Source organism: Salmo salar, chromosome ssa05, assembly GCF_905237065.1.
Source record: "Salmo salar chromosome ssa05, Ssal_v3.1, whole genome shotgun sequence".
In the NCBI taxonomy this organism is placed as follows: Eukaryota; Metazoa; Chordata; class Actinopteri; order Salmoniformes; family Salmonidae; genus Salmo; species Salmo salar.
Genome location: NC_059446.1, coordinates 62,869,958 through 62,894,883, shown reverse-complemented (window position 1 = coordinate 62,894,883; position 24,926 = coordinate 62,869,958). Strand labels below are relative to the sequence as shown.

The following is a 24,926-nucleotide window of genomic DNA, read 5'->3' as shown; positions in this document are numbered from 1 at the left end:
TACTAATGATAATATATACAGTGCCTTCGGAGAGTATTCAGACCCCTTGAAGTTACAGCCTTATTCTAAAATTGATGAAATAAACAATTTTCCTCAGCAATCTACACACAATACCCCAAAATGACAAAGAGAAAACAGGTTTTTGAAAATGTTGCAAATTTATACAAAATAAATAAAACAGAAACACCTTATTTACACAAGTATTCACACCCTTTCCTATGAGACTCGAAATTGAGCTCAGTTGCATCCTGTTTCCATTGATCATCCTTGAGATGTTTCTACAACTTGATTGGAGTCCACCTGTGGTACATTTAATTGATTGGACATGACTTGGAAAGACACACACCTTTCTATATAAGGTCACACAGTTGACACTGCATGTCAGAGCAAAGACCAAGCCATGAGGTCGACGGAATTGTCCGTAGAGCTCTGAGACAGCATTGTGTTGAGGCACAGATCTGGGGAAGGGTACCAAAACATTTCTGCAGCATTGAATGTCCCCAAGAACACTGTGGCCTCCATCATTCTTAAATGGAAGAAGTTTGGAATCACCAAGACTCTTCCTAGAGCTGGCCACCCGGCCAAACTGAGCAATCAGGGGAGAAGGACCTTGGTCAGGGAGGTGACCAAGAACCCGATGGTCTCTCTGACAGAGCTCTAGAGTTCCTCTGTGGAGATGGGAGAACCTTCCAGAAGGACAATCATCTCTGCAGCACTCCACCAATCAGACTTGTGTGGTAGATTGGCCAGACGGAAGCCACTCCTCAGTAAAAGGCACATGACAACCCGCTTGGAGTTTGCCAAAAGGCACCTAAAGACTCTCAGACCATGAGAAACAAGATTCTCTGGTCTGACGAAACCAAGGTTGAACTCTTTGGCCTGAATGCCAGGCATCACGTCTGGAGGAAACCTGGCATCATCCCTACGGTGAAGCATGGTGGTGGCAGCATCATGCTGTGGAGGTGTTTTTCAGTGGCAGTGACTGGGAGGCTAGTCAGGATCGAGGCAAAGATGAACGGAGCAAAGTACAGAGAGATCCTTGATGAAAACCAGTTCCAGAGCGCTCAGGACCTCAGACTGAGGCGAAGGTCCACCTTCAACAGGACAACGACCCTAAGCACACAGCCAAGACAACGGAGGAGTGGCTTCGGGACAAGTCTCTGAATGTCCTTGAGTGTCCTAGCCAGAGCCCGGACTTGAACTCGATCGAACATCTCTGGAGAGACCTGAAAATAGCTTTGCAGCAATGCTCCCCATCCAACCTGACAGAGCTTGAGAGGATCTGCAGAGAAGAATGGGATAAACTCCTCAAATGCGGGTGTGCCAAGCTTGTAGCATCATACCCAAGAAGACTCAATGCTGTAAATGCTGCCAAAGGTGCTTCAACAAATTAAAAGGTCTGAATACTCATGTAAATGTGATAATTCAGTTTTTTATTTTTGAATACATTTGAAAAAAATGTCTAAAGCTGTTTTGCATTGTCATTATGGGGTATTGTGTGTAGATTGAGGGGGGAAATTATTTAATCGATTTTAAAATAAAGCTGTAACCTAACAAAATGTGGAAAAAGTCAAGGGGTCTGAATACTTCTGAAGGCACTGTACATGTAAACAGAAGTAATGCTGACTAGTAGCAGGATAAATAGATACATGGTAATGGCAATCAATCATCAAAGAACGGCAGTGTAATGCTGGTAAATAATCGAATCAATAATCATTTCAGAAACAGCGTAGGTGTAAGGAGGTGTAAGTGTGTGTCAGTTATGTGTGAGGGTATATGTGTGTGCGCGTGTGAGTAGGAGTGACAGTGAAGGTGTGTGTTTGAGTGTGTAGAGACCTGTGGATGGGCATAGAGTCAGTGTGGATAGTCTGTGTGAGAGGGAGAGCAGTAATTGTTAGCCATTTAACAGTCTTATAGCCTGGGGATAGAAGCTGTTTAGGAGCCTGTTGGTCTGAGCCTTGATGCACCGTTACCGCCTGCATGGAGAACTGCATGGAGAACAGTCTATGTCTCGGTTGTCTGGAGTCTTTTGCAATTTTTCGGGCCTTTCTCAGACACCGCCTGGCATGTACTGTAAGTCCTGGATGGCTGGGAGCTCGCCCACACTGATGCTCTGGGCCGTCCGCACCACCCTCTGCCTTTCGGTCGAGGGCGGTGCAGTTGCCATACCAGACGGTGATACAACCAGTCAGGATGCTCTTTAATGTATTCCATGATCAGCTCCTTGGTCTTAATGACATTGAGAAAGAGTTTATTGTCCTGGCACCACACTGCCAGGTCTATGACCTCCGCCCTTAGTGAAACAGAAAGCCCATGTTGTACGCAGGAAGTTAAACTGCAAGTGATAGATGCAGATGTAAGTTACACACAGACTTCCTGCATCCACAAAGTTGTATTAAAAACTGTTCCCAATCCCAAATGTCCCTGTAATCCAGCGTGGCCATTTCCCTATTAGACATTGTTAATTGGGAGTAGACTCGATAGATAATGTGTTTCGACACTGTCACAGACCCGAATGGGAAATCATTGCAAGTCATAAGAAGCAAATCTAATTTACAGTCATAGCTATATCCGAGAACTAGCGTATCCTGTTTCAGAGCTTGCGTGTAATGCTTGTGTTGAACTGTGCTTTGATTGCTGTAGTACCACAATGAAATGAGATTAGCACAAAGTGCCCCAGTAATTTAATGCTAATGAAGGTTGGTATTTCACAACTTTACATGCAAAGCCTATTACCTATTGTATTATGTAACATCCTTTAAGGAGAAGCTGCTTCAGTAATATAGTAGAAGTAAGGCTGAAATATATCATGCATTATGATGCTGTTATAACAAGAATAATGAACTTGTATAAATAAGTATCTTAACATTTAATGAAACATTAAACCTGTTAGCATCAAACAGGCTTCTCCCCCAGGTTTTTAAATGCATCATCTACACATGGGGGACATTAGCAACATACTTTCAGATGACTGATTGTATTTAACAGGAGAAAACAGTTCAAATGGGGGTAGATGTCTAGTGGATATCAGACCTAGGTTCAAATAGTATTTGAAATCTTTAAAATACTTATACTGTGTTCGACTGATCTTGCCTGGTGCAATGGAATCATTAAAATCAATGGAATAGTCCTGAATTCACAAACATCTCCTATCTGGCACTCCAGGCAGCCTCAAGCAAACTATCAAAGTATATGAAATATTAAAAATGTTATTTGAACCCATATCTGGTGGATATCATGGATGGAATGTGGGCCTACTCCAAACAAACTGTACTTTCTGAGTCATTCCACATTTCTGAGTAGTTGGGTATTTCATGGAATATACAGTGCCCTTTTCTTGTGATACATTGAACTGCTGGCTATCCAACGTTCCTCTAATAATACTGTCTTTGTATTGGGAGACACAAGTAATGTATACACAGCAGAGATGTATCTAACAGTAGCATTTGCCTTACATCATTACATACTTTTCAGGAGTTAGTAGACTACAATGTTAAGATAATGTTGGTAAGGTAACCTAACTTAGATAGATTTGAATTCAGGAATTCTGTCCCATTGCCTGGTATTGTATAGTGTTTCACTGTTTCAATGTCTCATAACGTCATTATGAGAAAATAACATTTTCAGAAAGACTAATTTGACACCTTAAGCGTTGTTCTAGACTGAAGTAACTCAGGTTGTTAGAGGCCATTTTAATTGCAGTTGTCTCATAATTGATTGATAGTTGATTCCTAGTGCTGCTGGCCGCAGAGAGACCATATATGATCTGTCTCTTCTCTAATGATCCTCTTTGATTAGCTTATCCTTCTGTTTTCTTTTGTGGCTCCTGACAGTCACCCAACCGAGGATCCAAAGAGCTTTCTGTTCTAATTTATCAGGCCACAAGCAAGACCACATACTATTCACGCTAGTGTCTTCTCCAAATGGGGAGTTTAGTGCACTCTGAGAACATTGAGTTCAATGTCATTAATTTTGGGGTATATTCCTCTGTGGATTTCAGATGTCGTAATGCAGTTGTTAATGTAGCGATGTTGATGCTGATGAACTGAGATAGAAGAATTTGAATAAAAAGGTCAACGGAAAGCCCTGGTATGAAAACAATGCATGGAGCATTTTATAGTTGCAATGCGATCAAAACAGTTATGTTCCAAAAAAGTAAATCACAGATGTTCTCAATAGATATTGTTGCAATGTACATTGCATTTCAGTGTGCAAAGTTTTTATGCTTGCATTGCATGCATTGTTTACTGCAGGCATTTTCTGTAGGTAGAGCTTGTATTAAAATTGTAAGACAACCGCGTAACTCCTCTTGGGGTAAGACAACGCTTCAGTTTGGGTTAACATTTTGAATAATTATGATAAAACAACTGCAAAAAATGTCTTTACTGTCACAGTGTAAGATGACGACGCCAGGACAGCGGAGTCAATCACCACCTTCCGGAGACACCTGAAACCCCACCTCTTCAAGGAATACCTGGGATAGGATAAAGTAATCCTTCTAACCCCCCCCCTTAAAAGATTTAGATGCACTATTGTAAAGTGGTTGTTCCACTGGATATTATAGGTGAATGCACCAATTTGTAAGTCGCTCTGGATAAGAGCGTCTGCTAAATGACTAAAATGTAAATGTAAATGTAATGAGCACACACACACACCATCAATTTGCGTTGCTAACTGAATTAAAGTTCACAATCTAAAAGACTGATGTTCGCAGGAGCTATTGTTTGTGTGCAGAACTATGAAGACAGAGAGCTTCAGTCAGTATAGGAGATAGTGGAGCCTTGCTAGCTTTCCTGCATCTTCCTCCTAAATCTAATTGTAAGGGGCTGCCTTTCCACTTCCCTCAGACAAACGGGTGTCAGATCACACTCCCAGTAGCTAAAAATACCCCAGTAAATCTCTCTGCATGATGAATCACAAATCAAATTCAGTTTGATCATCGCCCCTTGCTTTGTATTGTACTCAGCCTTGGACCACACACGAGTCTAGTAGATTTCCATGCAGGCAGCAGTAGTCTAGTTAGCTGTCTTTGTGTGGTACTTTCGACACCGCATACTGTTACTGTAGGCTATCAAAGGAAGCCTGTCCAGCCTGCCCTTCTGAGGGGGGGAGTGTGTGAAGCACGCCAAACATATTTGAGTGTCAGATTAGTTAACAGTCGCTTCTGACAGCCCCATGCTGAGGCATGTTGCACATAAAATTATCTTTCACCTTGGTTAGAATGGTTACTGTAAAGACACCGCCCGGCTGGAGTTGTGTTAAGGTGCCAAAATACTGGACAAAAGGACTGTAGACAGTTGCAACTGGTTTTTGTTTATTTTCAAATGAGAATAAAGTAGAAAAAATTACGAAACTTGAAATACCTTGTCCATCAAACAACCAAGGAAGAAACTCAACCCTTGCACAGGCATGTTAGCATTAGCATGACTGGGAGGCAGCCCAGCCTGCTCTCATTACAAATCCTGTGGTTTTTGTGTGGTAATTTGGTGGTGCCACATTTTGTGGTAATGTTTGTGGTAATGGTAAACTGTGTGGTAGCTGTATACCACTGGTATTTTTTGACTAGGACAATATGGTCCTATGGTACATTTTGGCTAACTACTTGTCCAGTGGTAACTGAAACAATAAAAATTAGTTTAAACCAATAACACCTATTGACATAATGTCATTAAAATCAGATGAAAAAACATGGCTGTATTCATTACAGCAACAACAAAGGATTTAACTCTTTACATTATTATATTCAAATTTGTTTTTCCCTGCCAAGCAGTTTTATTTCGGTTTACAGTTTGTTTCTGGCATTTGGCTTAGTACCCTACTGTCTCCCTTTTCTGACAGCTGGAGCGACATTCCTTTCACCCTCTTCCATGGCATCTACATGCATTTGTAGCCTGTGGTTTTACCTTACAATTCTAAGAACATCAAGTTAGCTAGCTAATAGGAAGTTAGCTAGCTGATGATATTTAATTCACTTAGCTCCACAGTAAAGTTAGCTAGCTAGCAGCTCATACACAGTAGCCTATCTGTTTGCTTTACTTTCTCTATCAGGATATTACAGCATTGGTTCTACTCTACACTCTTAACAGTAAAGGTGCCTGGAAGAAACTTTTGTGGTTAAAAAATTGCCACAACAGTGGAACCTTTCCAGGTAAAAAAGGTTCCACGAGGAACCCCTCTGAGAAGGGTCTTCGAGGAACCTCTGTCTAAAGGTATAAACCGCAACCTTTTTGTGATGGGAGAGGTTACATTTTGAACCTTTTTAATAATATATTGTAGAGGCGGTAGCCTATCAGAAGTTTGGAGGCATGGATTATTGGAGGCATGGCTTTCAGATAGTTACTTTTGGCCACCCGTTAGAGTAAATGTCATTCCTGTTCATCATGTTAAGTTTGTACACGGCAAATGTCTATTTCCTTGAATATTTATGCATAATACATATTCCAATATAATATTAATAAGGTTGCTGATTACATATTGTCATAAAATGGTAACTATTCCAATTTAAGGATTTCCATAAGCTCTTGAAGAATTCATACATCTCTGTACACCTCAATGAAGCTGCAAAACTGTCAGTGTTCAACCTTAACATGCAATAACAATACAACAGAACAGATGAACAGATGAACAGGAATGTAATTTACTCTAACGGGTGGCCAAAAAAGGTCAATCTGTAAGCCACGCCCCTACTAAGCCACGCCTCCAGTCCAGGGTTCCTCCAGGAACCCTTTGCTACAGGAACCCCTCAACCAACCAAAGGTGCAAATATGAACAAGTGACGAGCAATGGTTCCTTGAGGAACTCCAGGGGTTCCTTGAGGATCTCCAGGGTTCCTCAAGTCACCACAAATTCTAAGAGTGTACTGTACTGTATGTTAAACAGGTTGGGTTGATTCCCCTCACCTGTGTCGGACGGTAAAACTAAACTTTCCACAGTGCACCCGATATTGGGTCGAATCCTAACTAACGCTCCATGCATTGTTTTCTTCACTGGACTTTCCGTAGACCTTTGCATTAAGTCCTCTGCCTTGTGTTTAAACAATCAATCAATTAAACACTTACCTCCCACCCAACTGCAATCTGTGTATGAGAGTGGTCAACTGTAAATATTTAACTCAAGTCGTTATTGCAAAAGAGAATGTGTTCTCAGTGACTTACCTAGTTAAAGAAAGGCTGTTGTGTGATAGATTATCTCTATTGTCTATTTCTCCTAATATAAGTTCAACAAACATCCCACCGCTTTCTTGATTTTGCTCTTCTCAGATGGAAGGGGCCTCTGTTGGTTGTTGCTGGCCTGTGCTTGAGGCCCCTCCCTCTTGTTAGGCTGATCAATGAGGAATGAGGAGCTGTATTCTTCAGAACACTTACTGCTGCTTCCAACTGACGAAGGAAGATCCACACTCACTCTGAGGTAAGCTAACAGATCTACTCATTCATTCAGAAAAGACCAGGGGGGATGTATTGTTATCAGCAGGGTAAGATACTGTGTGAGATTACTCTGACCTTTCATATTTAAGCCTATAACTTTTCTATCTGTTTTTTGTTGTTGTGTATTGCAGTTCATTTGAGTAATTCAGTGAAGGTAATGTAATAACGATCTATTAATAATAACAATATGCTTTATTCCAATTTTCTATTTTCCTTTGAAGGAATACAGCTTCAAACCATACTATGTTAAACTAAGAAAATATTGAACTTAAAGAGATTAACAAAATGAACATGCATGTTTAACTAGGTAAAGAGTTGCAGAAGGACAGGTTTTGTCTTATTCCCAGCACCACAGCAAGAAACACTGTCTTGGTGTGAATGTTCTCATGGAACTCTTTAACCATAGCAAGTCATGTGAATAAAAACAGCTGAGATTGTGCCTTGCCTTGGGGCGGAAACTGCTCAGTAGAGACGGAGAATAGTAAGGTGCTTGGGGCACAGTGCCAATAGGTTGGGGTAGGTCAACATCTCACCCTCAGACACTGAAGGCAACGTGATACATAGAAAGCAGCGGTATAATGCATTTTCACTGTTCCCAATGAAAGATTATTAGTTAGTTAACCTACTGAATCGATATGCATTCTACTTCAGTATACACATTTCTCAGGACAGTTAAGACACTGTGGTTTGTATTATCTCCATGTAAGAAGATGAAGTGAATGAAACAACAGCGTGTTCTGTATCTTAATTCATTCAAATCAGTGATTATGTAAGCTCTTTTAAAGCAGGTATTTGCTTTGTGTGCTTGATTTTGTATTGACAGTGTATTACCTTTTATTTACCCAGACATCAAAACTATCATAACAAACAGAAGGGGACAGATCAGACTGGGTGCTCTATTCAGTCTGGTTCCCTGAAGCGTTACAGATTGCGCAATAGAAATGTAACGGTCATTTTAGAGACAGAAGACATATGCAGCGTTTACCGTGAATGCAGTCTCTGCTAATGTGGGAACATTGCCTTTAAATTTCAATCGCGCTGTAATGCTGAACTACTGCGATACGGATTGAATAGAGCCCTGGGTATCTACAGCCTGTTTAAGAATCAGGCCTATCTACAGTGAATGGGGGCAGTTAGCATAGATGGCATTATAAAGTCCAGGGTGGTGTGTATTCTTATCTCTATGTAAGAAGATAAAGTGACTGAAACAAGAATATGTGTTCTGTATCTTAATTCATTCAAATCAGTGATTATGTAAGCTCTTTCAAAGCAGGTAGGCCTAATGCTTAGTGACCTCGATATCGTGTATACTCCATATATTTGTTGTTGGCTACTTTGTAGTAGCACTTTGAGAATATCAGCTGATGTACGAAGGGCTATATAAAAATAAATTTGATTTGATTTGATAAGGATGCAGTTATACCAGTGGTTACCAAGATGGTCTGAATTAAAAGGTCAGAGGTTAGGAATATAACCTTGTATGAAACTTCATGTCTTTCAGCAGGCAAAAACTTCGAGTTTAGTGTTGTTTGGGGGGGTGGCCAATATTACCACTGCACTACATTAGATATCAGATGGCTATGCAATTAGAAAAGATCTACAGCAGGGGTACTCAACTCTTACCCTTCGAGTTCCGGAGCCTGCTGGTTTTCTGTTCTACCTGATAATGCATTGCAAGCACCTGGTGTCCCAGGTCTAAATCACTCCCTGATTAGAAGGGAACAATGACAAAATACAGTGGAACTTGTTTTGAGGTCCAGAGTTGAGTTTGAGTGGCCTACAGTATTCTTTTAAGAAAGAACAACAGCCTTGTCGTTAATTTAACATGATCAAACATTCCTGACAAGGTGTGAAACACATTGGATTACCTCTGAGTTTGTGAAAAGCTTCAGCTCTGGAAATAGCTCCCACCGGAGTCTTTCATCTCATAAATGACAACTGTGACCAGTGTGCTTGTTCAGAGAGATAAACAGAAACAGTCACTTTATGGCTAAACTAGTCCACTGACAGTCCTGTAGCTGATGACACAATGCTAAGTCCCAAATGGCATCCTACTCCCTGTATAGTGCATTCATTTTGATCAGGGCCTACTGGGCTCTTGTCAAAAGTAGTGCACTATGTAGGGAATAAGGTGCCATTTGGGACGTACACCACAGGTGATGACATTGACACACAGAAGAAAGAGATACTAGTGATATAATTGCTGTATTTATCGGCAGTTTCAAGCATGTAATTACTGTGTCATAACCGTTTATAACCACACGTTCTCAAAAAAACGAAACAAAACAAAAAACAGACAGTGTATTTAGCTTATCAACCAGCTTATTATTCGAATCAGGTGTGCTAGATTATAGGGTTGGTGCAGAAACCTATAGGATGGTAGTGCTCCAGGAACAGGGTTCAGCAGCCCTGCTTATTGCGTTGGGGCTTGTTCAGTCTGTGTAAGACTTGGACAACATAATAAATGTCAAATGTCAACAGCTAAAACATGCTGTCCTCTGCCCTACAGGAAATGGCATGCAAGTCTGGGACATATCTAGCTTTCTTCTTTCTCCTGGCAAGTCTGGCTGTCATCATTACAATATCCGTGATCCAGGGTCATAAGCGTGTCTTTGAGTCACGTCTGAAGGTAAAAACAACAACCCCATTCCTCATCCTTCTCTGCTCAAATAGCTGTATTGACAGTGTGAAGTATCTGCTAAATGAATCAAATGTAAATGTATTACCCAGACATCAAGACAATCATCACAAAGAGAATTTGACAGATCAGACTGGGTCTCTACAGCCTGTTTAGGAGTCAGGCCAAACTACAGTGAATGGGGGCAGTTAGCATAGATGGCATTATAAAGACCTGGGTGGTTTGTATTCAAGGCAGGTTTGTGTTGGGGAAACCTTTGACGTGAGTGGGACACACTCAAAAGGAAGGACGAAGGGACACCTGACTAGTTGACTTGATACAGCTTTGGGTAACAGGGTTAACACATGATTTCTTATTAATCAAAAGATGACTAACGTTTAATAACTCTGTGAAATGAAAGCCAATCACCTTTAGTCTGCACACCAGGTCTATATAAGAGAAGGGAAAACTAACTTCAACACTGCAGGAACTGAGACTCTGAGGTTGGTTCAAATAGTATTTGTTTACTTTCCAAAACAATGTAGCTGTGCTTTATTTAATCTTGCTTGACACAATGGAATGGTACTGATGGAAGTAGTCCACAAAAGTGAAAACCCTGCCCATCTACCACTCCAGGGCAGGCTCAACCAAACACTCAAAGATAGCAAATACTTGGCCTGTTTTCAACCAAACACTCAAAGATTGCGAATACTTGGCCTGTTTTCAACCAAACACTCAAAGATAGCAAATACTTGGCCTGTTTTCAACCAAACACTCAAAGATTGCGAATACTTGGCCTGTTTTCAACCAAACACTCAAAGATAGCGAATACTTGGCCTGTTTTCAACCAAACACTCAAAGATAGCAAATACTTGGCCTGTTTTCAACCAAACACTCAAAGGTAGCAAATACTTAGCCTGTTTTCAACCAAACACTCAAAGACAGCGAATTCTTGGCCTGTTTTCAACCAAACACTCAAAGATAGCAAATACTTGGCCTGTTTTCAACCAAACACTCAAAGATAGCAAATACTTGGCCTGTTTGAATCCAGGTCTGGGTCTGGAATATGTATTATTGCTGCCTTTTTTATTTTATTAGGATCCCCATTAGCCAACACCAATGACAACAGCTAGTCTTACTGGGGTCTGACACATGACATTTACAATTTACATACATTTAAAAACAATAACATGTAGTGTGCGTATGTGTTTGCATCTATCAGTACATGTCAGTACATACACACAAAAAATAAACATAATCAGTCCTTTTGGACTGATGTGAGGACAAACTTGAACCAGAATCTAGTTCCAGGCAGAGCAAAACATTTCTATGGATTTGTCTTCCTGCCTGAGTGAGTGTTTCCTGTGATTACAGAATAGCTGCATTTTTTTTAATGTATTCACGTTCTGTCTCTGTTCTCAGCTTTATGGAAGTAATAATCATACCATAATGGAGTGCAATCATTGTGCTTCTAGCCAATCAGGAACGGAGTGCAATAATTGTGAGGTATTTTATGGACTGTACTTTAGGGGATAGTGGTTGTTTACCATAACATACATTATTGCCTTTCATTATACAATGGTTATGTGCGTGCCACTGCATCATTTCTGGATCTAATAGAATCCTCCTACTCTTGGACAGCAGTAAAGAGTATGTTTTCACTCCTTAGGTTCAGATCCACTATAGCTGTATCAATTGACTTTGAATGTTTTGTTGCAGGAGTAAAATAATCCTGCAGCAGGAGGATTTGATTATCCAAAAAAAGAAAAACTGATCATTTCTAACGGGAAATTAGTTTTGATAGGCTAGAGTAGGCTATAATTTAGGTGTAGCCTATGGTTGCATTTCGGATACACTTGTATATCATAGTAGAGATCAATATCTATCTTGTGTTATTAAGCTATATGAAACAAAAGTTGTGTATGGCTGCATTTCAGATACATTTCTGTACATTTGAATGTCGCAGCAGTAGGACCTACAGTAGTAGGACATTTAATCTGTCTGGTGCTTTAGTGTTTGAGTGAGCGAGAGAGAAAGAAAACTGCGGGTTTTCGGTGAATTAATCATAAGGCTTATCTGCGACAACAAAGTGATCAAATTAAGACAAAACATCTGTATATGAACTAGCATCTTGAATATGTAGTGTGATTTTCCTGCTCTCCTCTGTGTGCAGTATGGCATAGTAATCGACTCAGGCTCCTCCCGCTCTACTGTGCATCTGTATCAATGGCCAGCCGAGAAGCAAAATAACACTGGAGTGGTGAGCCAGACACTCAGATGCATGGTCGCTGGTGAGTCTGCATGTTTTTATTGGCCCAACCCTCTTCAGAGGACTAAAGAAACTTCATATTCACAGCTATTTTGTGAAATAGACATTTTACATACATGCACAGTATTACAAAAACATAAATATATTTTTGGGTTAAACACATTAAATGTGGATACATAGTACTGAGACATATCCGGTGTACATGATAGTGTTTTCGGTCCTAACTATTATAGAGCATGAGCTTTTAATCCCACCCCTCAGCTACTCTCAACCCATCCCACCTATCTCTGTAGACCACCCTCTCTTGATTTCCATATGACATATATTTGTCAACTGCGCTGTGATGTCTTACCTCAATTCTGAACCTTTCCAATCGAATAGTATCCACAAATTGTAAGTTAAAGATGAATATTTTTGCTGAGAGTATTATTATATTGCTGATATATTGACTATTGCTTTCCAAATCGTCCAATGGTGCATTTTGGAGGGTTAATTTTAGATGAATGTTGTGATATTTCAACAACTCCTGAACCTGTGACCACAACAAGCTACGTGGGGGCAAAACCAGAATAAATGATCTAATGATTCTGTCTCTTCGCAGCTAAATCTGCAGAGCTGAGATGGTTGTATGCCTCATATACCGTATGCTGTCTAACATTCTGTTGATGACAAGAATGTTGTATAATAATTGACATTTAAAAACGGAGTCTGTATGTTCATAATGAGATGCAGTGTCACTGGTGAGTCTGCATCGTAATGTGATGAATCCGACACATTCTCACAAAGGTCACAATCTTGCTCTTTTTTAATTGTATTTTATGCCCTTTTTCTCCCCAATTTCGATCTTGTCTCATCGCTGCAACTCTCCAGTGGGCTCGGGAGGCAAAGGCCTTAGACCGCTGTGCCACTCGGGATGCCCTTGTCATAATCTTTTTTATGAAGATGCCATAATACATGACTTTTTGGAAAAGGACTTGCATGTGAAATGCACTTATCCTCATACAGCCTTTCAGTACTGTGTGTCATACTCCTTGTTATATAATATGTTAAAGGTTAATTTCCGCCACTTTTAAACCTCATATTCATCATCTCCAGCACCAACCAATGTCTACATATGTGAAAAAGCGTGTTTCTATGATATGTGGTTAAAAAGATAAGAAGAAAGTTCCTAAAAGAATGCTTCTCTGTGACATCACAGGGTAGAATTAAAAGTAAAAAAACGGTGATTCTCAGAAGCAGCAACCTAAGTTTCTAGACCAATGGAGGGTATTTTCTTGCTCCCCCTGTCACCGTAAATCTCATAGTGTTTGAAAATCACCGTTTTTCACTTTTGATGAAGCCATCGGGTAGAACTTTCTAACTTTATATTTTTTTCTACAAAACTTGTACCGTTTTCACAAATGTTGAAACTGGTATTGTGCTGGAGATAATAAAAATGAGGTTGAAAAGTGGTGGAGTTGCCCTTTAAGTACCTGGTTTAAAGCACTATAAATGTAATCCAGTTTTGTCTAGTGATGCAGTCTTGCTAGCTATCTAGTGCACAATTTGCTTGTGACTTAGATAATAAGTATTGTATGACTCTGAGCTCAGTCTGATTTGATTCCCTAGGCCCTGGTATCTCGGATATGTTAGTTGACAATGCACAGGACCAACAGTCCTGGGCGTCGATCAGAGAATGTATGAACAACATCACACAAATCATCCCCGCAGACCAACACAATTCAACCGTCCTCTACCTTGGGGCAACTGCTGGGATGAGACTGCTACAGTGAGTTGTGGGTTTGTCTTCCTCCAGTGTGAGCGTACCTCACCAATCTTCTAGGTATGGAGTCCTTTATAGTCTATCTGGCTGACCAATCTCTGTTGTTGCACTTTTGGGAATGGATCTATGGTAGATACAGAAGTAGACGTGTGCATGCACACATATGACTCACATACTGATCCCACACACAGAATACTAATAGGTTTTACACCGTATTTAATCAGCCTACTGTAGGCCTTTTATTGATCTCTAAATTCTCTACTGGACTATAGATAATATACAACCTCAAAATGTATCTCTCTCTTGATTACAAGTTCACAGAATGAAACAAAATCCAATGAGATCTTAAGGAACCTGCAGAACTACCTCCAATCTCTGCCGTTTAACTTCCAAAACGCCTCCATCATGTCAGGGAAAGAGGAAGGGCTGTACGGATGGATCACCGTCAACTACCTGTTGGGAAACTTCCTGGAGGTACATTACAACTTTACATTAACTTCAAAACCTTTACAGTAACTTAAACTACCTGATGGGAGACTTCCTGGGGGTACATTACAACTTTACATTAACTTCAAAACATTTACAGTAACTTAAACTACCTGATGGGAGACTTCCTGGGGGTACATTACAACTTTACATTAACTTCAAAACCTTTACAATAACTTCAACTACCTGATAGGAAACTTCCTGGAGGTACATTACAAATGTACATTAACTTCAAAATGTTTACAATAACTTTAGAATGACCTAAATAACTCTTAGGCATACTGTATGTATATGTACTGATGTGTGGGTAACTGTCAGTATTGTGTGTAAATGTATGTAGGAACAATTTTTAGTTCTATTGTTCTTATGTCAATTGTGTGTAGTTCTATCCTTGAGCTGTTCTTGTCTATTGATGTTCTGTATTATGTCATGTTTTTTGTTTTATGTTTTATGTGGATCCCAGGAAGAGTAACTGCTGCTTCAGCAACAGCTAATGGGGATCAAAAATAAAGACAAAGAAATAATGGACATTTTAACACAAAATCAATGTTTATATATATATAAATGTAGGAGGTAGATCATCTTTAATATTGCAGCTAGATTGTGGGTTATATCAGTGTAATAATTATATGGCAAGTAGAAATCAAAACTGGATGGTTTTGAAGGAAAATATATTTTTAAAAATATATGGGGGATTGGAAATGATGCAAACAATTATTTTCAATCCCCCACATATTTTTTTCTTATTTTTTAAATATATTTTACTTATTTTTATTTGACCATAACCCTACTACCCCTCCCCTAACTGGAGTTAACTAATGGAAGACAATACTTAGGTTTCTACTTCCAGATTATACATATTTTATACATTTTACGGACACGGTACAGTTTACATCAGTGATCTTTTATTTTATAAATGTTTTAGCCTTCAGCTACCCTCAACCCCTCCCATTTATTTCTGAAAATCATCCAGTTTTGATTTCTATTTGCCATATATTCTTTAACTGTGCTGTGATGTTTCACAAACATTCTGAACCAATCTATTCTCATAGTTTCTAGTTGTAAATTAAAGATGAGCATTTTTAATAAGAGTTCTATTATATTATTGATTGAATGACTATGGCTTTTCATGTCACCCAGCAGTGCTTTTTGCAGAGTTAGCTTTAGGTAAATGTAAAGTTTTTTCAGCCATTCCTGAACCTGCGACCAAAAACAAGCTACATATGTGCAGTACCAAAACAAGTGACCTAATGATTCTGTCTCTTCACAGCAAAATCTGCGGAGTTGGGATGGTTTTTATCCCCAATACATTCTATTGGTTGAAAGAATTTTGTATAATCATTTAAATTGAAAAACTCTTTGAATCTAGTTTTGAATCCGGGGTTGTTTTGTATATCAGTTAATAAGCCATGTGCTATGGAATCAGCACATCAAAAATATCTTCCCAACTATTTTGCAACCTGTATGGCGCAGCTGTCATTTTTTTGTCCTTAAATGGAACTGGTATATTTTTTTATTGATAAAAAATAATTTGACCAATTTTGGTCTTCAATGCAGGACCGACAGACAAGTTCCTTAGCTTCTACAATGCTTAAAATAAGATTGTTTTGCGGCTCTATATTGAACCTTTTTGAGGGCCATGTATGAAGCGAGCCATTGAACCCTTAAATATAGCAACGTTTATTCTAGCAGTGTAGGGTTTTTATCAGAATGCATTTATCATAATACAGTACAGTTCTTATCATTGTTTTTCATAAAGATTATAATTGATTTGAAAACATCAATCTATCCTCTGGTTTGTAGAGAAACATATGGAATATGTGGGTGCGGCCTGCTGGAGGGAAGATGGTGGGCTCCATGGATCTAGGAGGGGCGTCCACCCAGATAGCGTTCACCCTCCCAGATCCCAACGCCCAGGGAACAGACATCGTACAGGTCTCCCTCTATGGCTATGAATACAACATCTACACTCACAGCTTCCTGTGTTATGGGAAGAACGAGGCAGAGAAGAGAGTCCTCGCTGCTTTAGTGAAGGTACTGTGTAAAGGAAATCTGGGTTTACTTCAAATAGTATTTGTTTTCTTCCAAATACCTGATTGGTCATGCCTGGAGTGCTAAATGGGCTGGGTTTGGAGTTTTGGGACTATTCCAGCAGTAAAGAAAAAGAAATACTATTTGAACCCAGAATCTGTTATGATGTCATCCCTCACATTCGTTCCTGGCAGCATTGTCAACATGATGATGATGATGATGATGCTTTTATACTTAGCTAAGTGCCTTTTTTTGTAATTAATGCAATCCTTCTGTCTAAGTCCATAACACCCATTAATATCTAATTACCACATCCTAAGAAATCTGAGGACACCTCATTACCTTGACACTTTAATGTCTCTCGGAGAAGAGGCAAAGTGCATCAAGGTATTAACCATATTGATCTGTCCATTTCTATATGGTTTGCTTTGCAAGCTTGGTCGAAAAGTGTCTGTTTTGCTAGGATGGTAGATAATGCATGCGCAACTGAAGACAACCATTTTGACGAGACAACAATGTAAATAGTGGTCCCACTTTACTTATAGTTGTTCTTGTACCTGTGTAGCCTAGTAACACTGTAATTACTACAGTAGAAAAGAGGTTCAAGCTCAGCTATTGATCCTTTGGATTCCTTCTTCATGAATGTTAAAGTGACATACTGTAAATACTTTTACTGTACTCTCTTTGTCTCACTGATCAGAACTCTAAGAATGCTACACATGTGACCAACCCCTGCTTCAATCTTGGTTACAACATGACTGTGTCGGCTGAGTCCATCTTTGGGACTGAGTGCATAGAGACGCCTGCCGACTACGATCCCAAGCAGATGATCACCCTGAAGGGGTCATCAGACAACGGAGCCTGTAGTGACGTGGTGCAATCTATATTTGACGTGACCTCCTGCACGAAGAACTGTTCCTTTGACGGAGTCTACCAACCATCCGTGGGACCCGGGGACTTTCTGGTACAGGCATACACACACACAGACAGACAGACAGACAGACATGCTGTATATATAGGGCATATTCTGCAGTTATCTAATAAATATTGTGTCTGTCTGAGCTCCTAACCCATGTTCCCTCCCTCAGGCCTATGCTGGGTTCTTTTACACTGCTCAGGCTGTCGAGCTGAAAGGCATTTCACAACTGGACCAGTGGAACTCCTCTACCTGGGAATTCTGCTCCTGGGACTGGCCCACCGTGAGTCCATGTTGTTGTTGTAGTTGTTGGTGGTGATGGTAGTTGTCACTCTGCTCCATGGACTGGCCCACTGGGAGTCCTTTTACACTGACAGCTACTGATGTAGAATCTTAATTTGAGCCAGTGTGTTACAGCAGGAAAATAATCCTGCAGCAACAGGAAATGTGAATTATTATGTGGATTATAATTAATCCACATAATAATAACCCCTTTTTTGTAGGTGTCATGTCCTGACCAGTAAAGGGGTTATTTGTTATTGTAGTTTGGTCAGGGGGGTGTTTGTTTTATGTGTTTTGTTTTGTTTTGGTTACTGTTCTATATTAGTCTATTTCTATGTCTGTGTCTAGTTATTCTATTTCTATGTTTAGTTTATTGGGTTGACTTTCAATTGGAGGCAGCTGTTCCTCGTTGCCTCTAATTGAAGGTCCTATTTAGTAGGGGTGTTTTTTCATGGGTTTTTGTGGGTAGTTGTTCCATGTGTAGCTGTATGTCTCACAGGACTGTTTTCTCGTCTTTGTTTAAGTGTTTGTTTTGGTTTTTCATCTTAATAAAGAAGATGAGTATTCACATTCCTGCTGCGCCTTGATCTAATCAGTACGACGAACGTGACAGTAGGGGTTTATACATTTTTCGTTAGGGCAAATCAAGTCTGAAATTTCAAAGTGGAAATTACAAACTTTAGAAGCCTTTTTAAAACTAAAATACACTACAAGTTTCTCAGCAACGAAAGAGTGATCAAATTAAGATCATACATCTGTATAGCAATTTTCACATTTATAGCTGTGACAGAGAAAGGGAAGAGGATGACATTAGCTAAAATAGGGGTGAGCATAGAAGTAAAATATGAGTAAATAGATGTTCTATTTAATGATGTGGTGTAAGCTTACTCCACCTGAGAAAAGGTGACCATGCATTCCATGACTATTGGGATCTGCTGGTATATAAAAAAGTGGACAACAGGTCAACTGTACTGTACCATCTGAGGTTAATTTATGAGGACCTTTCCTGGGTGGTGTTCTAAATGGAACTACTGTACACACAGACAACAGATACATTGTTTGTAAGACAGGGGTTCTGCCCAACAATTATCTAGGCTATTGCAATGTATTATTAGAAATGTATTGTTAGAATAAATTCTTAGAAAATTGCCTCAACACATGGAAAATGTAATGGATAGACAAATGGAATGTTTGTTTGTTTTTCTTCTTTTTTAGCTCAAGCTAAAAAAAGGCTGGATAACTGAAAAATACAGAAAGTCCTACTGCTATTCAGCACATTACGTCCAGACATTACTTGTAAATGGCTACAAGTTCAATAAAGACACTTGGAAACACATTGACTTCCGAAAACAGGTAAGTGTGGCAGAATACAGCCAGGTACCTTGGAGGATCCAAACACATGCTTCCAAATGAAAGTGCAAAAATTGTCATAGTTTGTAGTTACGAATGTTTTCATGGTCATATACTGTACGGCAAAAAGAGAAACATACAAGTAGAGAGTGACTCATTCCATTGGAAACCAATATAAATGTTGGGTATACTATAATTAACAGAGGCCAAGATATTGACAAGGAAGCAGTTAGAATCGTTTCCTATGCCCCCAGGAAATGGAACTCGTGATGGAAGTCCAGACTGAAACTTCCAGCTGAAGTCTTTCAGTCTGTTAGACTCAATAAAGTGTAACATTAAGTATTTCTTTCAAAATCAAAGCACAATACAGACTGGTTACAGTAGCTTGTTTGACATTATGAAAAATGGGGGATTTGGCCCCCGAGATCCCATGATGATTCTCTGTTTTCAATCTTACACACAAGCAAGCTACTGTCTCTCTGTCCTTTGTGTTTTGGGTGTCAGGAGAAATTGATGCCTTTCGTCCCATCATCAGAGGGGGTTGTAAGACATGACTTCTTCAGTGGAAGGGAAGACAGATTTTAGAGTCATTTTCCCCCTGGGGGGCATAGTTTGCCTCAATTATTTATAAACGGCAAACATTCTTCTAACTTGTAATGTTCGTTATGCATTGTTGTCTTTCAGCCTTTTCCAATAGACTATTGATGTTAAAAAAGCAGGCAGGTCACCCGTGACACAAGTCATTATTCAACTTCCATCCATGTCTGAGGACGTCGGGAGATGACGTGGAAACCGGCCACTAGGGGCAACAATGAGCGCTGTTATCGTCAAGTAGGTTTCGGTTTTGCTAGGGCGTTGTGAACGGGGATGGTGGATGGGCATAAGCATCTATAACTTCGAAATTTGACGTTTGAGAAACATGGATGAACATCTAATTCTGATGTGAGACTGTGAGAGCTTGTAGCAAAAAAGACATGATAGAGAATGCCAGAATTGGGAAAAGGGTCAGGATTTCTGAACTCCAAATCGACCACTAGCCCCTACTCTCCTGCCACTCATGTAGATCAGAGAGGATTGGATAGGTGGAAGCAGTAAGGAGATATTTCCACCTAGCCAATCAGAAGGTAATATGAAGATATTGACATAATTTTTATACTGTATCCATCCAATCCTATCAGATCGAATGTAGTGCCTAGGATGTAGAGGCTAGGTGACCATTTGGAATTGAGCAATAATCTGTTTTAAGTCTGTTCGTCCCATAAATCTTGTTCATCCCATTGGCTGGGGTGTAGGAGATAGCGGTTTATAGGTGTGGCAGTGAAGCATTTGAGCACTCCTCAACTAAATAAACAGAGGCAATGCATTCCATGACTACTGGGACTACTGTAGGTATTTAACTAAGGAGAACAAGTCAGTTGTGCTGAACCATCTGGGGTTAATTTATGAGGACCTCTGTCTTTATAGGGGTGGCAGGTAGCCTAGTGGTTAGAGTGTTGGGCCAGTAACCGGAAGGTTGCTGGATTGAATCCCTGAGCTGACAAGGTAAAAATCTGTTATTCTACCCCTGAGCAAAGCAGTTAAGCAGTTGGTGCCAAAGACCTGGATGTTTATTAAGGCAGCCCCCCAAACATCTCTGATTCAGAGGGGTTGGGTTACATGCGAAAGACACATTTCAGTTGAATACATTCAGTTAGACAACTAACTAGGTATCCCCTCTTCACTCTGTCTTGTCTGTCCCCTAGGGTGTAGGGGACAGTGGTATTCAAAGGTGGGGTTGACAAATTAAAAATAAATTTTATGGGACAATATACAAACGTTTTTTAAGAAAGATCATTTGAAACCTATAATTTTATTGAATAAATGTATGTATTGCTTCTCTTAATTTTATAAGAGTGCTGAACATTTTATGAATTGAAGGTTATTTGGTGATGTGAAAATCAAAATGTGCTGATTTTAAGGTTGTATCGTTAGATTTGGGGTGGGGTGGGATCGCCATAATTTCTAACGAAAAAAATGGGGCACCCAGAAATTCAGGTGAAAAAAAAGGAGTCCCAACTGAAAAAGTTTGCATACCATTGGTGTAGGGGTTAGGGGTCAGTAGTCTGTCTGTTTTAAGTGAGTCTGTCTTTCTTCATGCATTCTTGTCCATCTCCTATGGTGTAATCTCCTGTAGGCAGACAACATGAACATAAATGCTATGTTTAAACATGGGCACCGATGGATAACGAACAGCAATAGTTCCGGTGCTTAGGTTTTTCGTCACTGGTTACGATTTCACAGGTGTTAGCATCTTCGGAATTTCAGAAGGTGAGTTGACATTCAGAGGGGACATTCAGCCAATAGACTGGCCCGTAACTTGCAAAAAGAGAAGGTGGAGCTCCTCGTTCTGGTTCCGGTCCTTGTTTTATCATCTTTTCATCACTTCGTATGGGACCCAGAACTTAATTGAGAAGCTGACCAAAGAATTTAGTTTTGGGCTAACGGAGATTACCTAGGGTGTAGGGCAGGGCAGATTAAACTGGGGCCCGTGGGCCAATGTTTGGTTTGACCCGCCAGAATATATTTTGTTTGGTTTGACCCGCTCAGAAAACATATGAACATGGCATAAGTCATGGCAAAATGTGTAGAATGGCAGGAAATTCGCTTTAAAACTGCAACAACAACAAACAAAAAAACTCTTGGCAAAATGTGTAGAATTTCAGGATATTACCTTTGAAACTGCAACATTTTCTCACCGTCCTTTGGAAACATGTGTAGAATTGCAGAGAATTTACTTTAACACTGCATGAAACCAAAAAAAAATACTACCAAGAGGGTGGGGCACTAAAATGTTTTGCCCACGAAGTGGGTGGGCCTCCCATCCAAATCTCGATTAGGGCCCCCAAAATGGCGCTTCATATAAACTTGGTAGCAGTTTCTGTGCCGCAACGGTTACAATTTTTCATACATCTTTAATACTGGTAATAAGAATGTGTTGATAGGTGTCAAGTTATATGGCTACAATTTGATTAATGTTTGAAGTGTGATTTTATGATTGCTTACTAAAAAGTTATTGTTTAAATACCCTAAAAAACGATTGTTTACCTTTTATTTTTCAAAATAGATAATGTCTATTTGTTCGGCCTGAGGCCCACCACTCAGATTATTTTTTGGCCCACCAAGCCCAGAAGTTTGATCACATCTGGTGTAGGGGCTATGGTGTAGAGCAGGGGTTCCCAAACATTTTTGGCCTGTGATCCCATTTTGATATCAATAAAATGTTCGCCACCCCACCATGCAAAAAAAGTGATGTAATCAACGGCCAATATTAACTTTTTTAATTGGTGTTATGACAGTTTATTACAAATGGGTCTGTCTGTCTTCAAACTGTCTTGTCAATTCTCTACTGTGTGGTGTGCCCCCTAGGGGTCGGCAGGGGGGCGCGAGGGTAAAATGACCTGAGTGAAAAAGTCTGGGAACCCCTATTCGACAGGTGTACAGGCAAGTGGTCAGTAGTCTGTTTTTAGTGAGTGTCTGTCTGTCTCTCCTCACGCTGTCTCTCTGTACCCTCCAGGTACATAACACAAGTATAGGCTGGAGTCTGGGCTACATGCTACATACATCCAACATGATCCCTGCTGAGGCCAAGCTGGTGCGTCTGCCCATGGCCAACTCTGTGTTCGGTGGCCTCCTCTTCCTCTTCACCGCCCTCACCATCGTCAGTGTCATGTTTCTGATCATCAAGGCTGTGCGCGCCTGCTACTGACCCCCACTAGAGGGCAGAGTGTTCAAATTACAGTTAAACCTAGAGTTGCAAAATTACAGTAACTTTCCCAAAATGTGTTTTTTCCAGAAATCCGGGTTGGAAGATTCCTGGAATCAGGAGGGAATGGAATCCTCCAACCAGGATTTCTAGAAAACCTTGGAATTTTGGGAAAGTTACAGAAAATGTACAACCCTAGTTACACCCGATGGAGGAAAGTGTTTCTGGTCCCACCCAGACACAGTTACAGCAGGCAACAATAGAACACTGACAGGTGCAATGTATTATCACCAGATATTATCATCATCAGTTAAAGAGCTTTAACAGGATCTTAAAGCCCACATGGAGTCTTATTCATTTTATTTTTAAATCATCACTATATGTCTAATAAATCACTGTGTGTGTTTATTCCATGAAAATAACTCAAAATATATTAGTTTTTATTTATTTCGAGCCTCCTTTGCCATTGAGATGCTCAGTCTGATTGTGTGGGTGTGTTGATACAAATGTAAATATATTTACATACACAGCCCTGATTGGCAGATAGGATCATCTAGACTCTGGACTAGAGCCTACCCCGCTTACACCTTCAAAGTAGTATGATACATATGCTAATAAAAGTTGACTGGTCATTGATCAAAATAATCAGATCAGATTGTGATGTCATGCTGTGGGCCAAACACTCCCTCCCACCTGAACAGTGTTGTTTTGACCTCATACTGAAAAACGGGAAATCACGTTTTGACTGCACTGCCTCTTTAAGCACTTACAAATGCATAACATATTGTACAAATTGGAATTTGTAATATATCATATTCATTGCAGGAGAATTAAAAAAAACATTTTGCAAGAGGTATCATATCATACAAAATGGATACAATTGTATACAATTGTGCAACATTTTCAGGGTATTTCGGGGTACTTTCAAAACCACTGGCTGAAATTATACAAAACATAATAATGTATCTTAACCTGTTTAAAGGATCTCCATTCCATGTGTTTGTTTGAGTGTTTTCAGTGAGAAGATACACTTGAGGGTCAGTAATGCATTATAAGATCTTGTTCGCTGCTTTAGGCTCATCCCAAACAGACAAATGAGACAATTTCTAAGAGATTCATTGACTTCAAATGCTCAATTGGTCTTTAAAGTAAAATAAAAGTATTAATTGCATAATGAACTGCTGAGCAAAAATGATCGCCGTTTGCACTAAGTCATCAGCTATACAGTACTGTAGATCAGGAGGTTGAATGAAGGTTGAAGGTAGCATGGTAAACACCTGAAATGACTACAATCTCTTTATTACATATTTTGCTGGATGGCATGGCATTACCGGTTATGTGATCATCTACCTCAGAGATCTTGCATGTTTCTCGTCTGATGTACTATATCAGCAAATCCTTGTCATGCAGTCATTTTTTTGTTGGTTGAATGTTCCATATTAACAATAAACTGAACATTACCCATGATGTTAACATCTCCAGACTCCAGCTAGTTATATCTGTTTCCTCCCTCTTCTTTACCTTACCTAGCCTACTTCCCCCTGTAGCCTTTGGGTATGTGTTCTGATTCTCCACAATTGCATGCACTTGTACTTTCCCCTTCAGAAGGGTGGAGAATTGGGATGCATTTTCCTTTTTTATCCGTTTTTGACTGCAATTCAATGTGCCCTAGGTCAGTAGCTACCAGAAGGGGGCAGTCCTTGACCATACAGATTTATTAGTGAACCAAGAATTGACGTCCTTTGTCCGTTGGCTTTTAATCCGTTTATGGTTGAAACGCACCTCATCTTCAGAGAAATGTAACAGTTTGTTCTTCATCTCTGAAGAGGATAGAACCCTATGGGCCAGTTTCCCAGACACAGATCAAGCCTAGTGCTAGACTAAAAATCACTTTCAATGGAGATTAGGTCTATCCATTGAGCATGTTTTTTAGTCCAAGACTAGGCCTAATATTTGTCCCAAAAAATTGCTCTATGTGTTATTAGTTAAGGTTATATACCTAATTGGTAAGGGGTATCTGTTAGATCTGTCCCCTGTGACTCCTTTG

At 39.9% G+C, this 24,926-nt stretch overlaps 1 protein-coding gene across 2 annotated transcripts; it reads left to right on the top strand.

Annotated features, from left to right (window-relative positions):
* The first annotated feature begins 7,322 nt into the window (after nucleotides 1–7,322).
* On the top strand, nucleotides 7,323–24,346 carry LOC106605417 (ectonucleoside triphosphate diphosphohydrolase 3-like). Of its 2 annotated transcripts, none has more exons than XM_014201051.2 (10): nucleotides 7,323–7,407; nucleotides 9,934–10,053; nucleotides 12,215–12,332; nucleotides 13,919–14,078; nucleotides 14,387–14,546; nucleotides 16,362–16,592; nucleotides 17,290–17,553; nucleotides 17,678–17,788; nucleotides 19,003–19,140; nucleotides 22,691–24,346. In XM_014201051.2, the coding sequence occupies exons 2-10, from the start codon at nucleotides 9,937–9,939 to the stop codon at nucleotides 22,880–22,882; spliced, it is 1,491 nt and encodes a 496-aa protein (XP_014056526.1). In that variant the 5' UTR covers nucleotides 7,323–7,407; nucleotides 9,934–9,936; the 3' UTR covers nucleotides 22,883–24,346. The 2 variants fall into 2 exon arrangements, with proteins under 2 accessions (XP_014056526.1, XP_014056527.1); XM_014201052.1 differs by lacking the exon at nucleotides 7,323–7,407 and adding an exon at nucleotides 7,413–7,471.
* The last annotated feature ends 580 nt before the right edge of the window (nucleotides 24,347–24,926 follow it).

What these genes read in the sequence shown, in the direction of transcription:
- LOC106605417 (XM_014201051.2), top strand. Translation starts at nt 9,937, where the DNA reads ATGGCATGCAAGTCTGGGACATATCTAGCTTTCTTCTTTCTCCTGGCA. An exon ending in ACTCAGATGCATGGTCGCTG is followed by an intron (nt 12,333 to 13,918) that starts GTGAGTCTGCAT and finishes TTGATTCCCTAG; the next exon opens with GCCCTGGTATCTCGGATATG. An exon ending in TGGGACCCGGGGACTTTCTG is followed by an intron (nt 17,554 to 17,677) that starts GTACAGGCATAC and finishes TCCCTCCCTCAG; the next exon opens with GCCTATGCTGGGTTCTTTTA.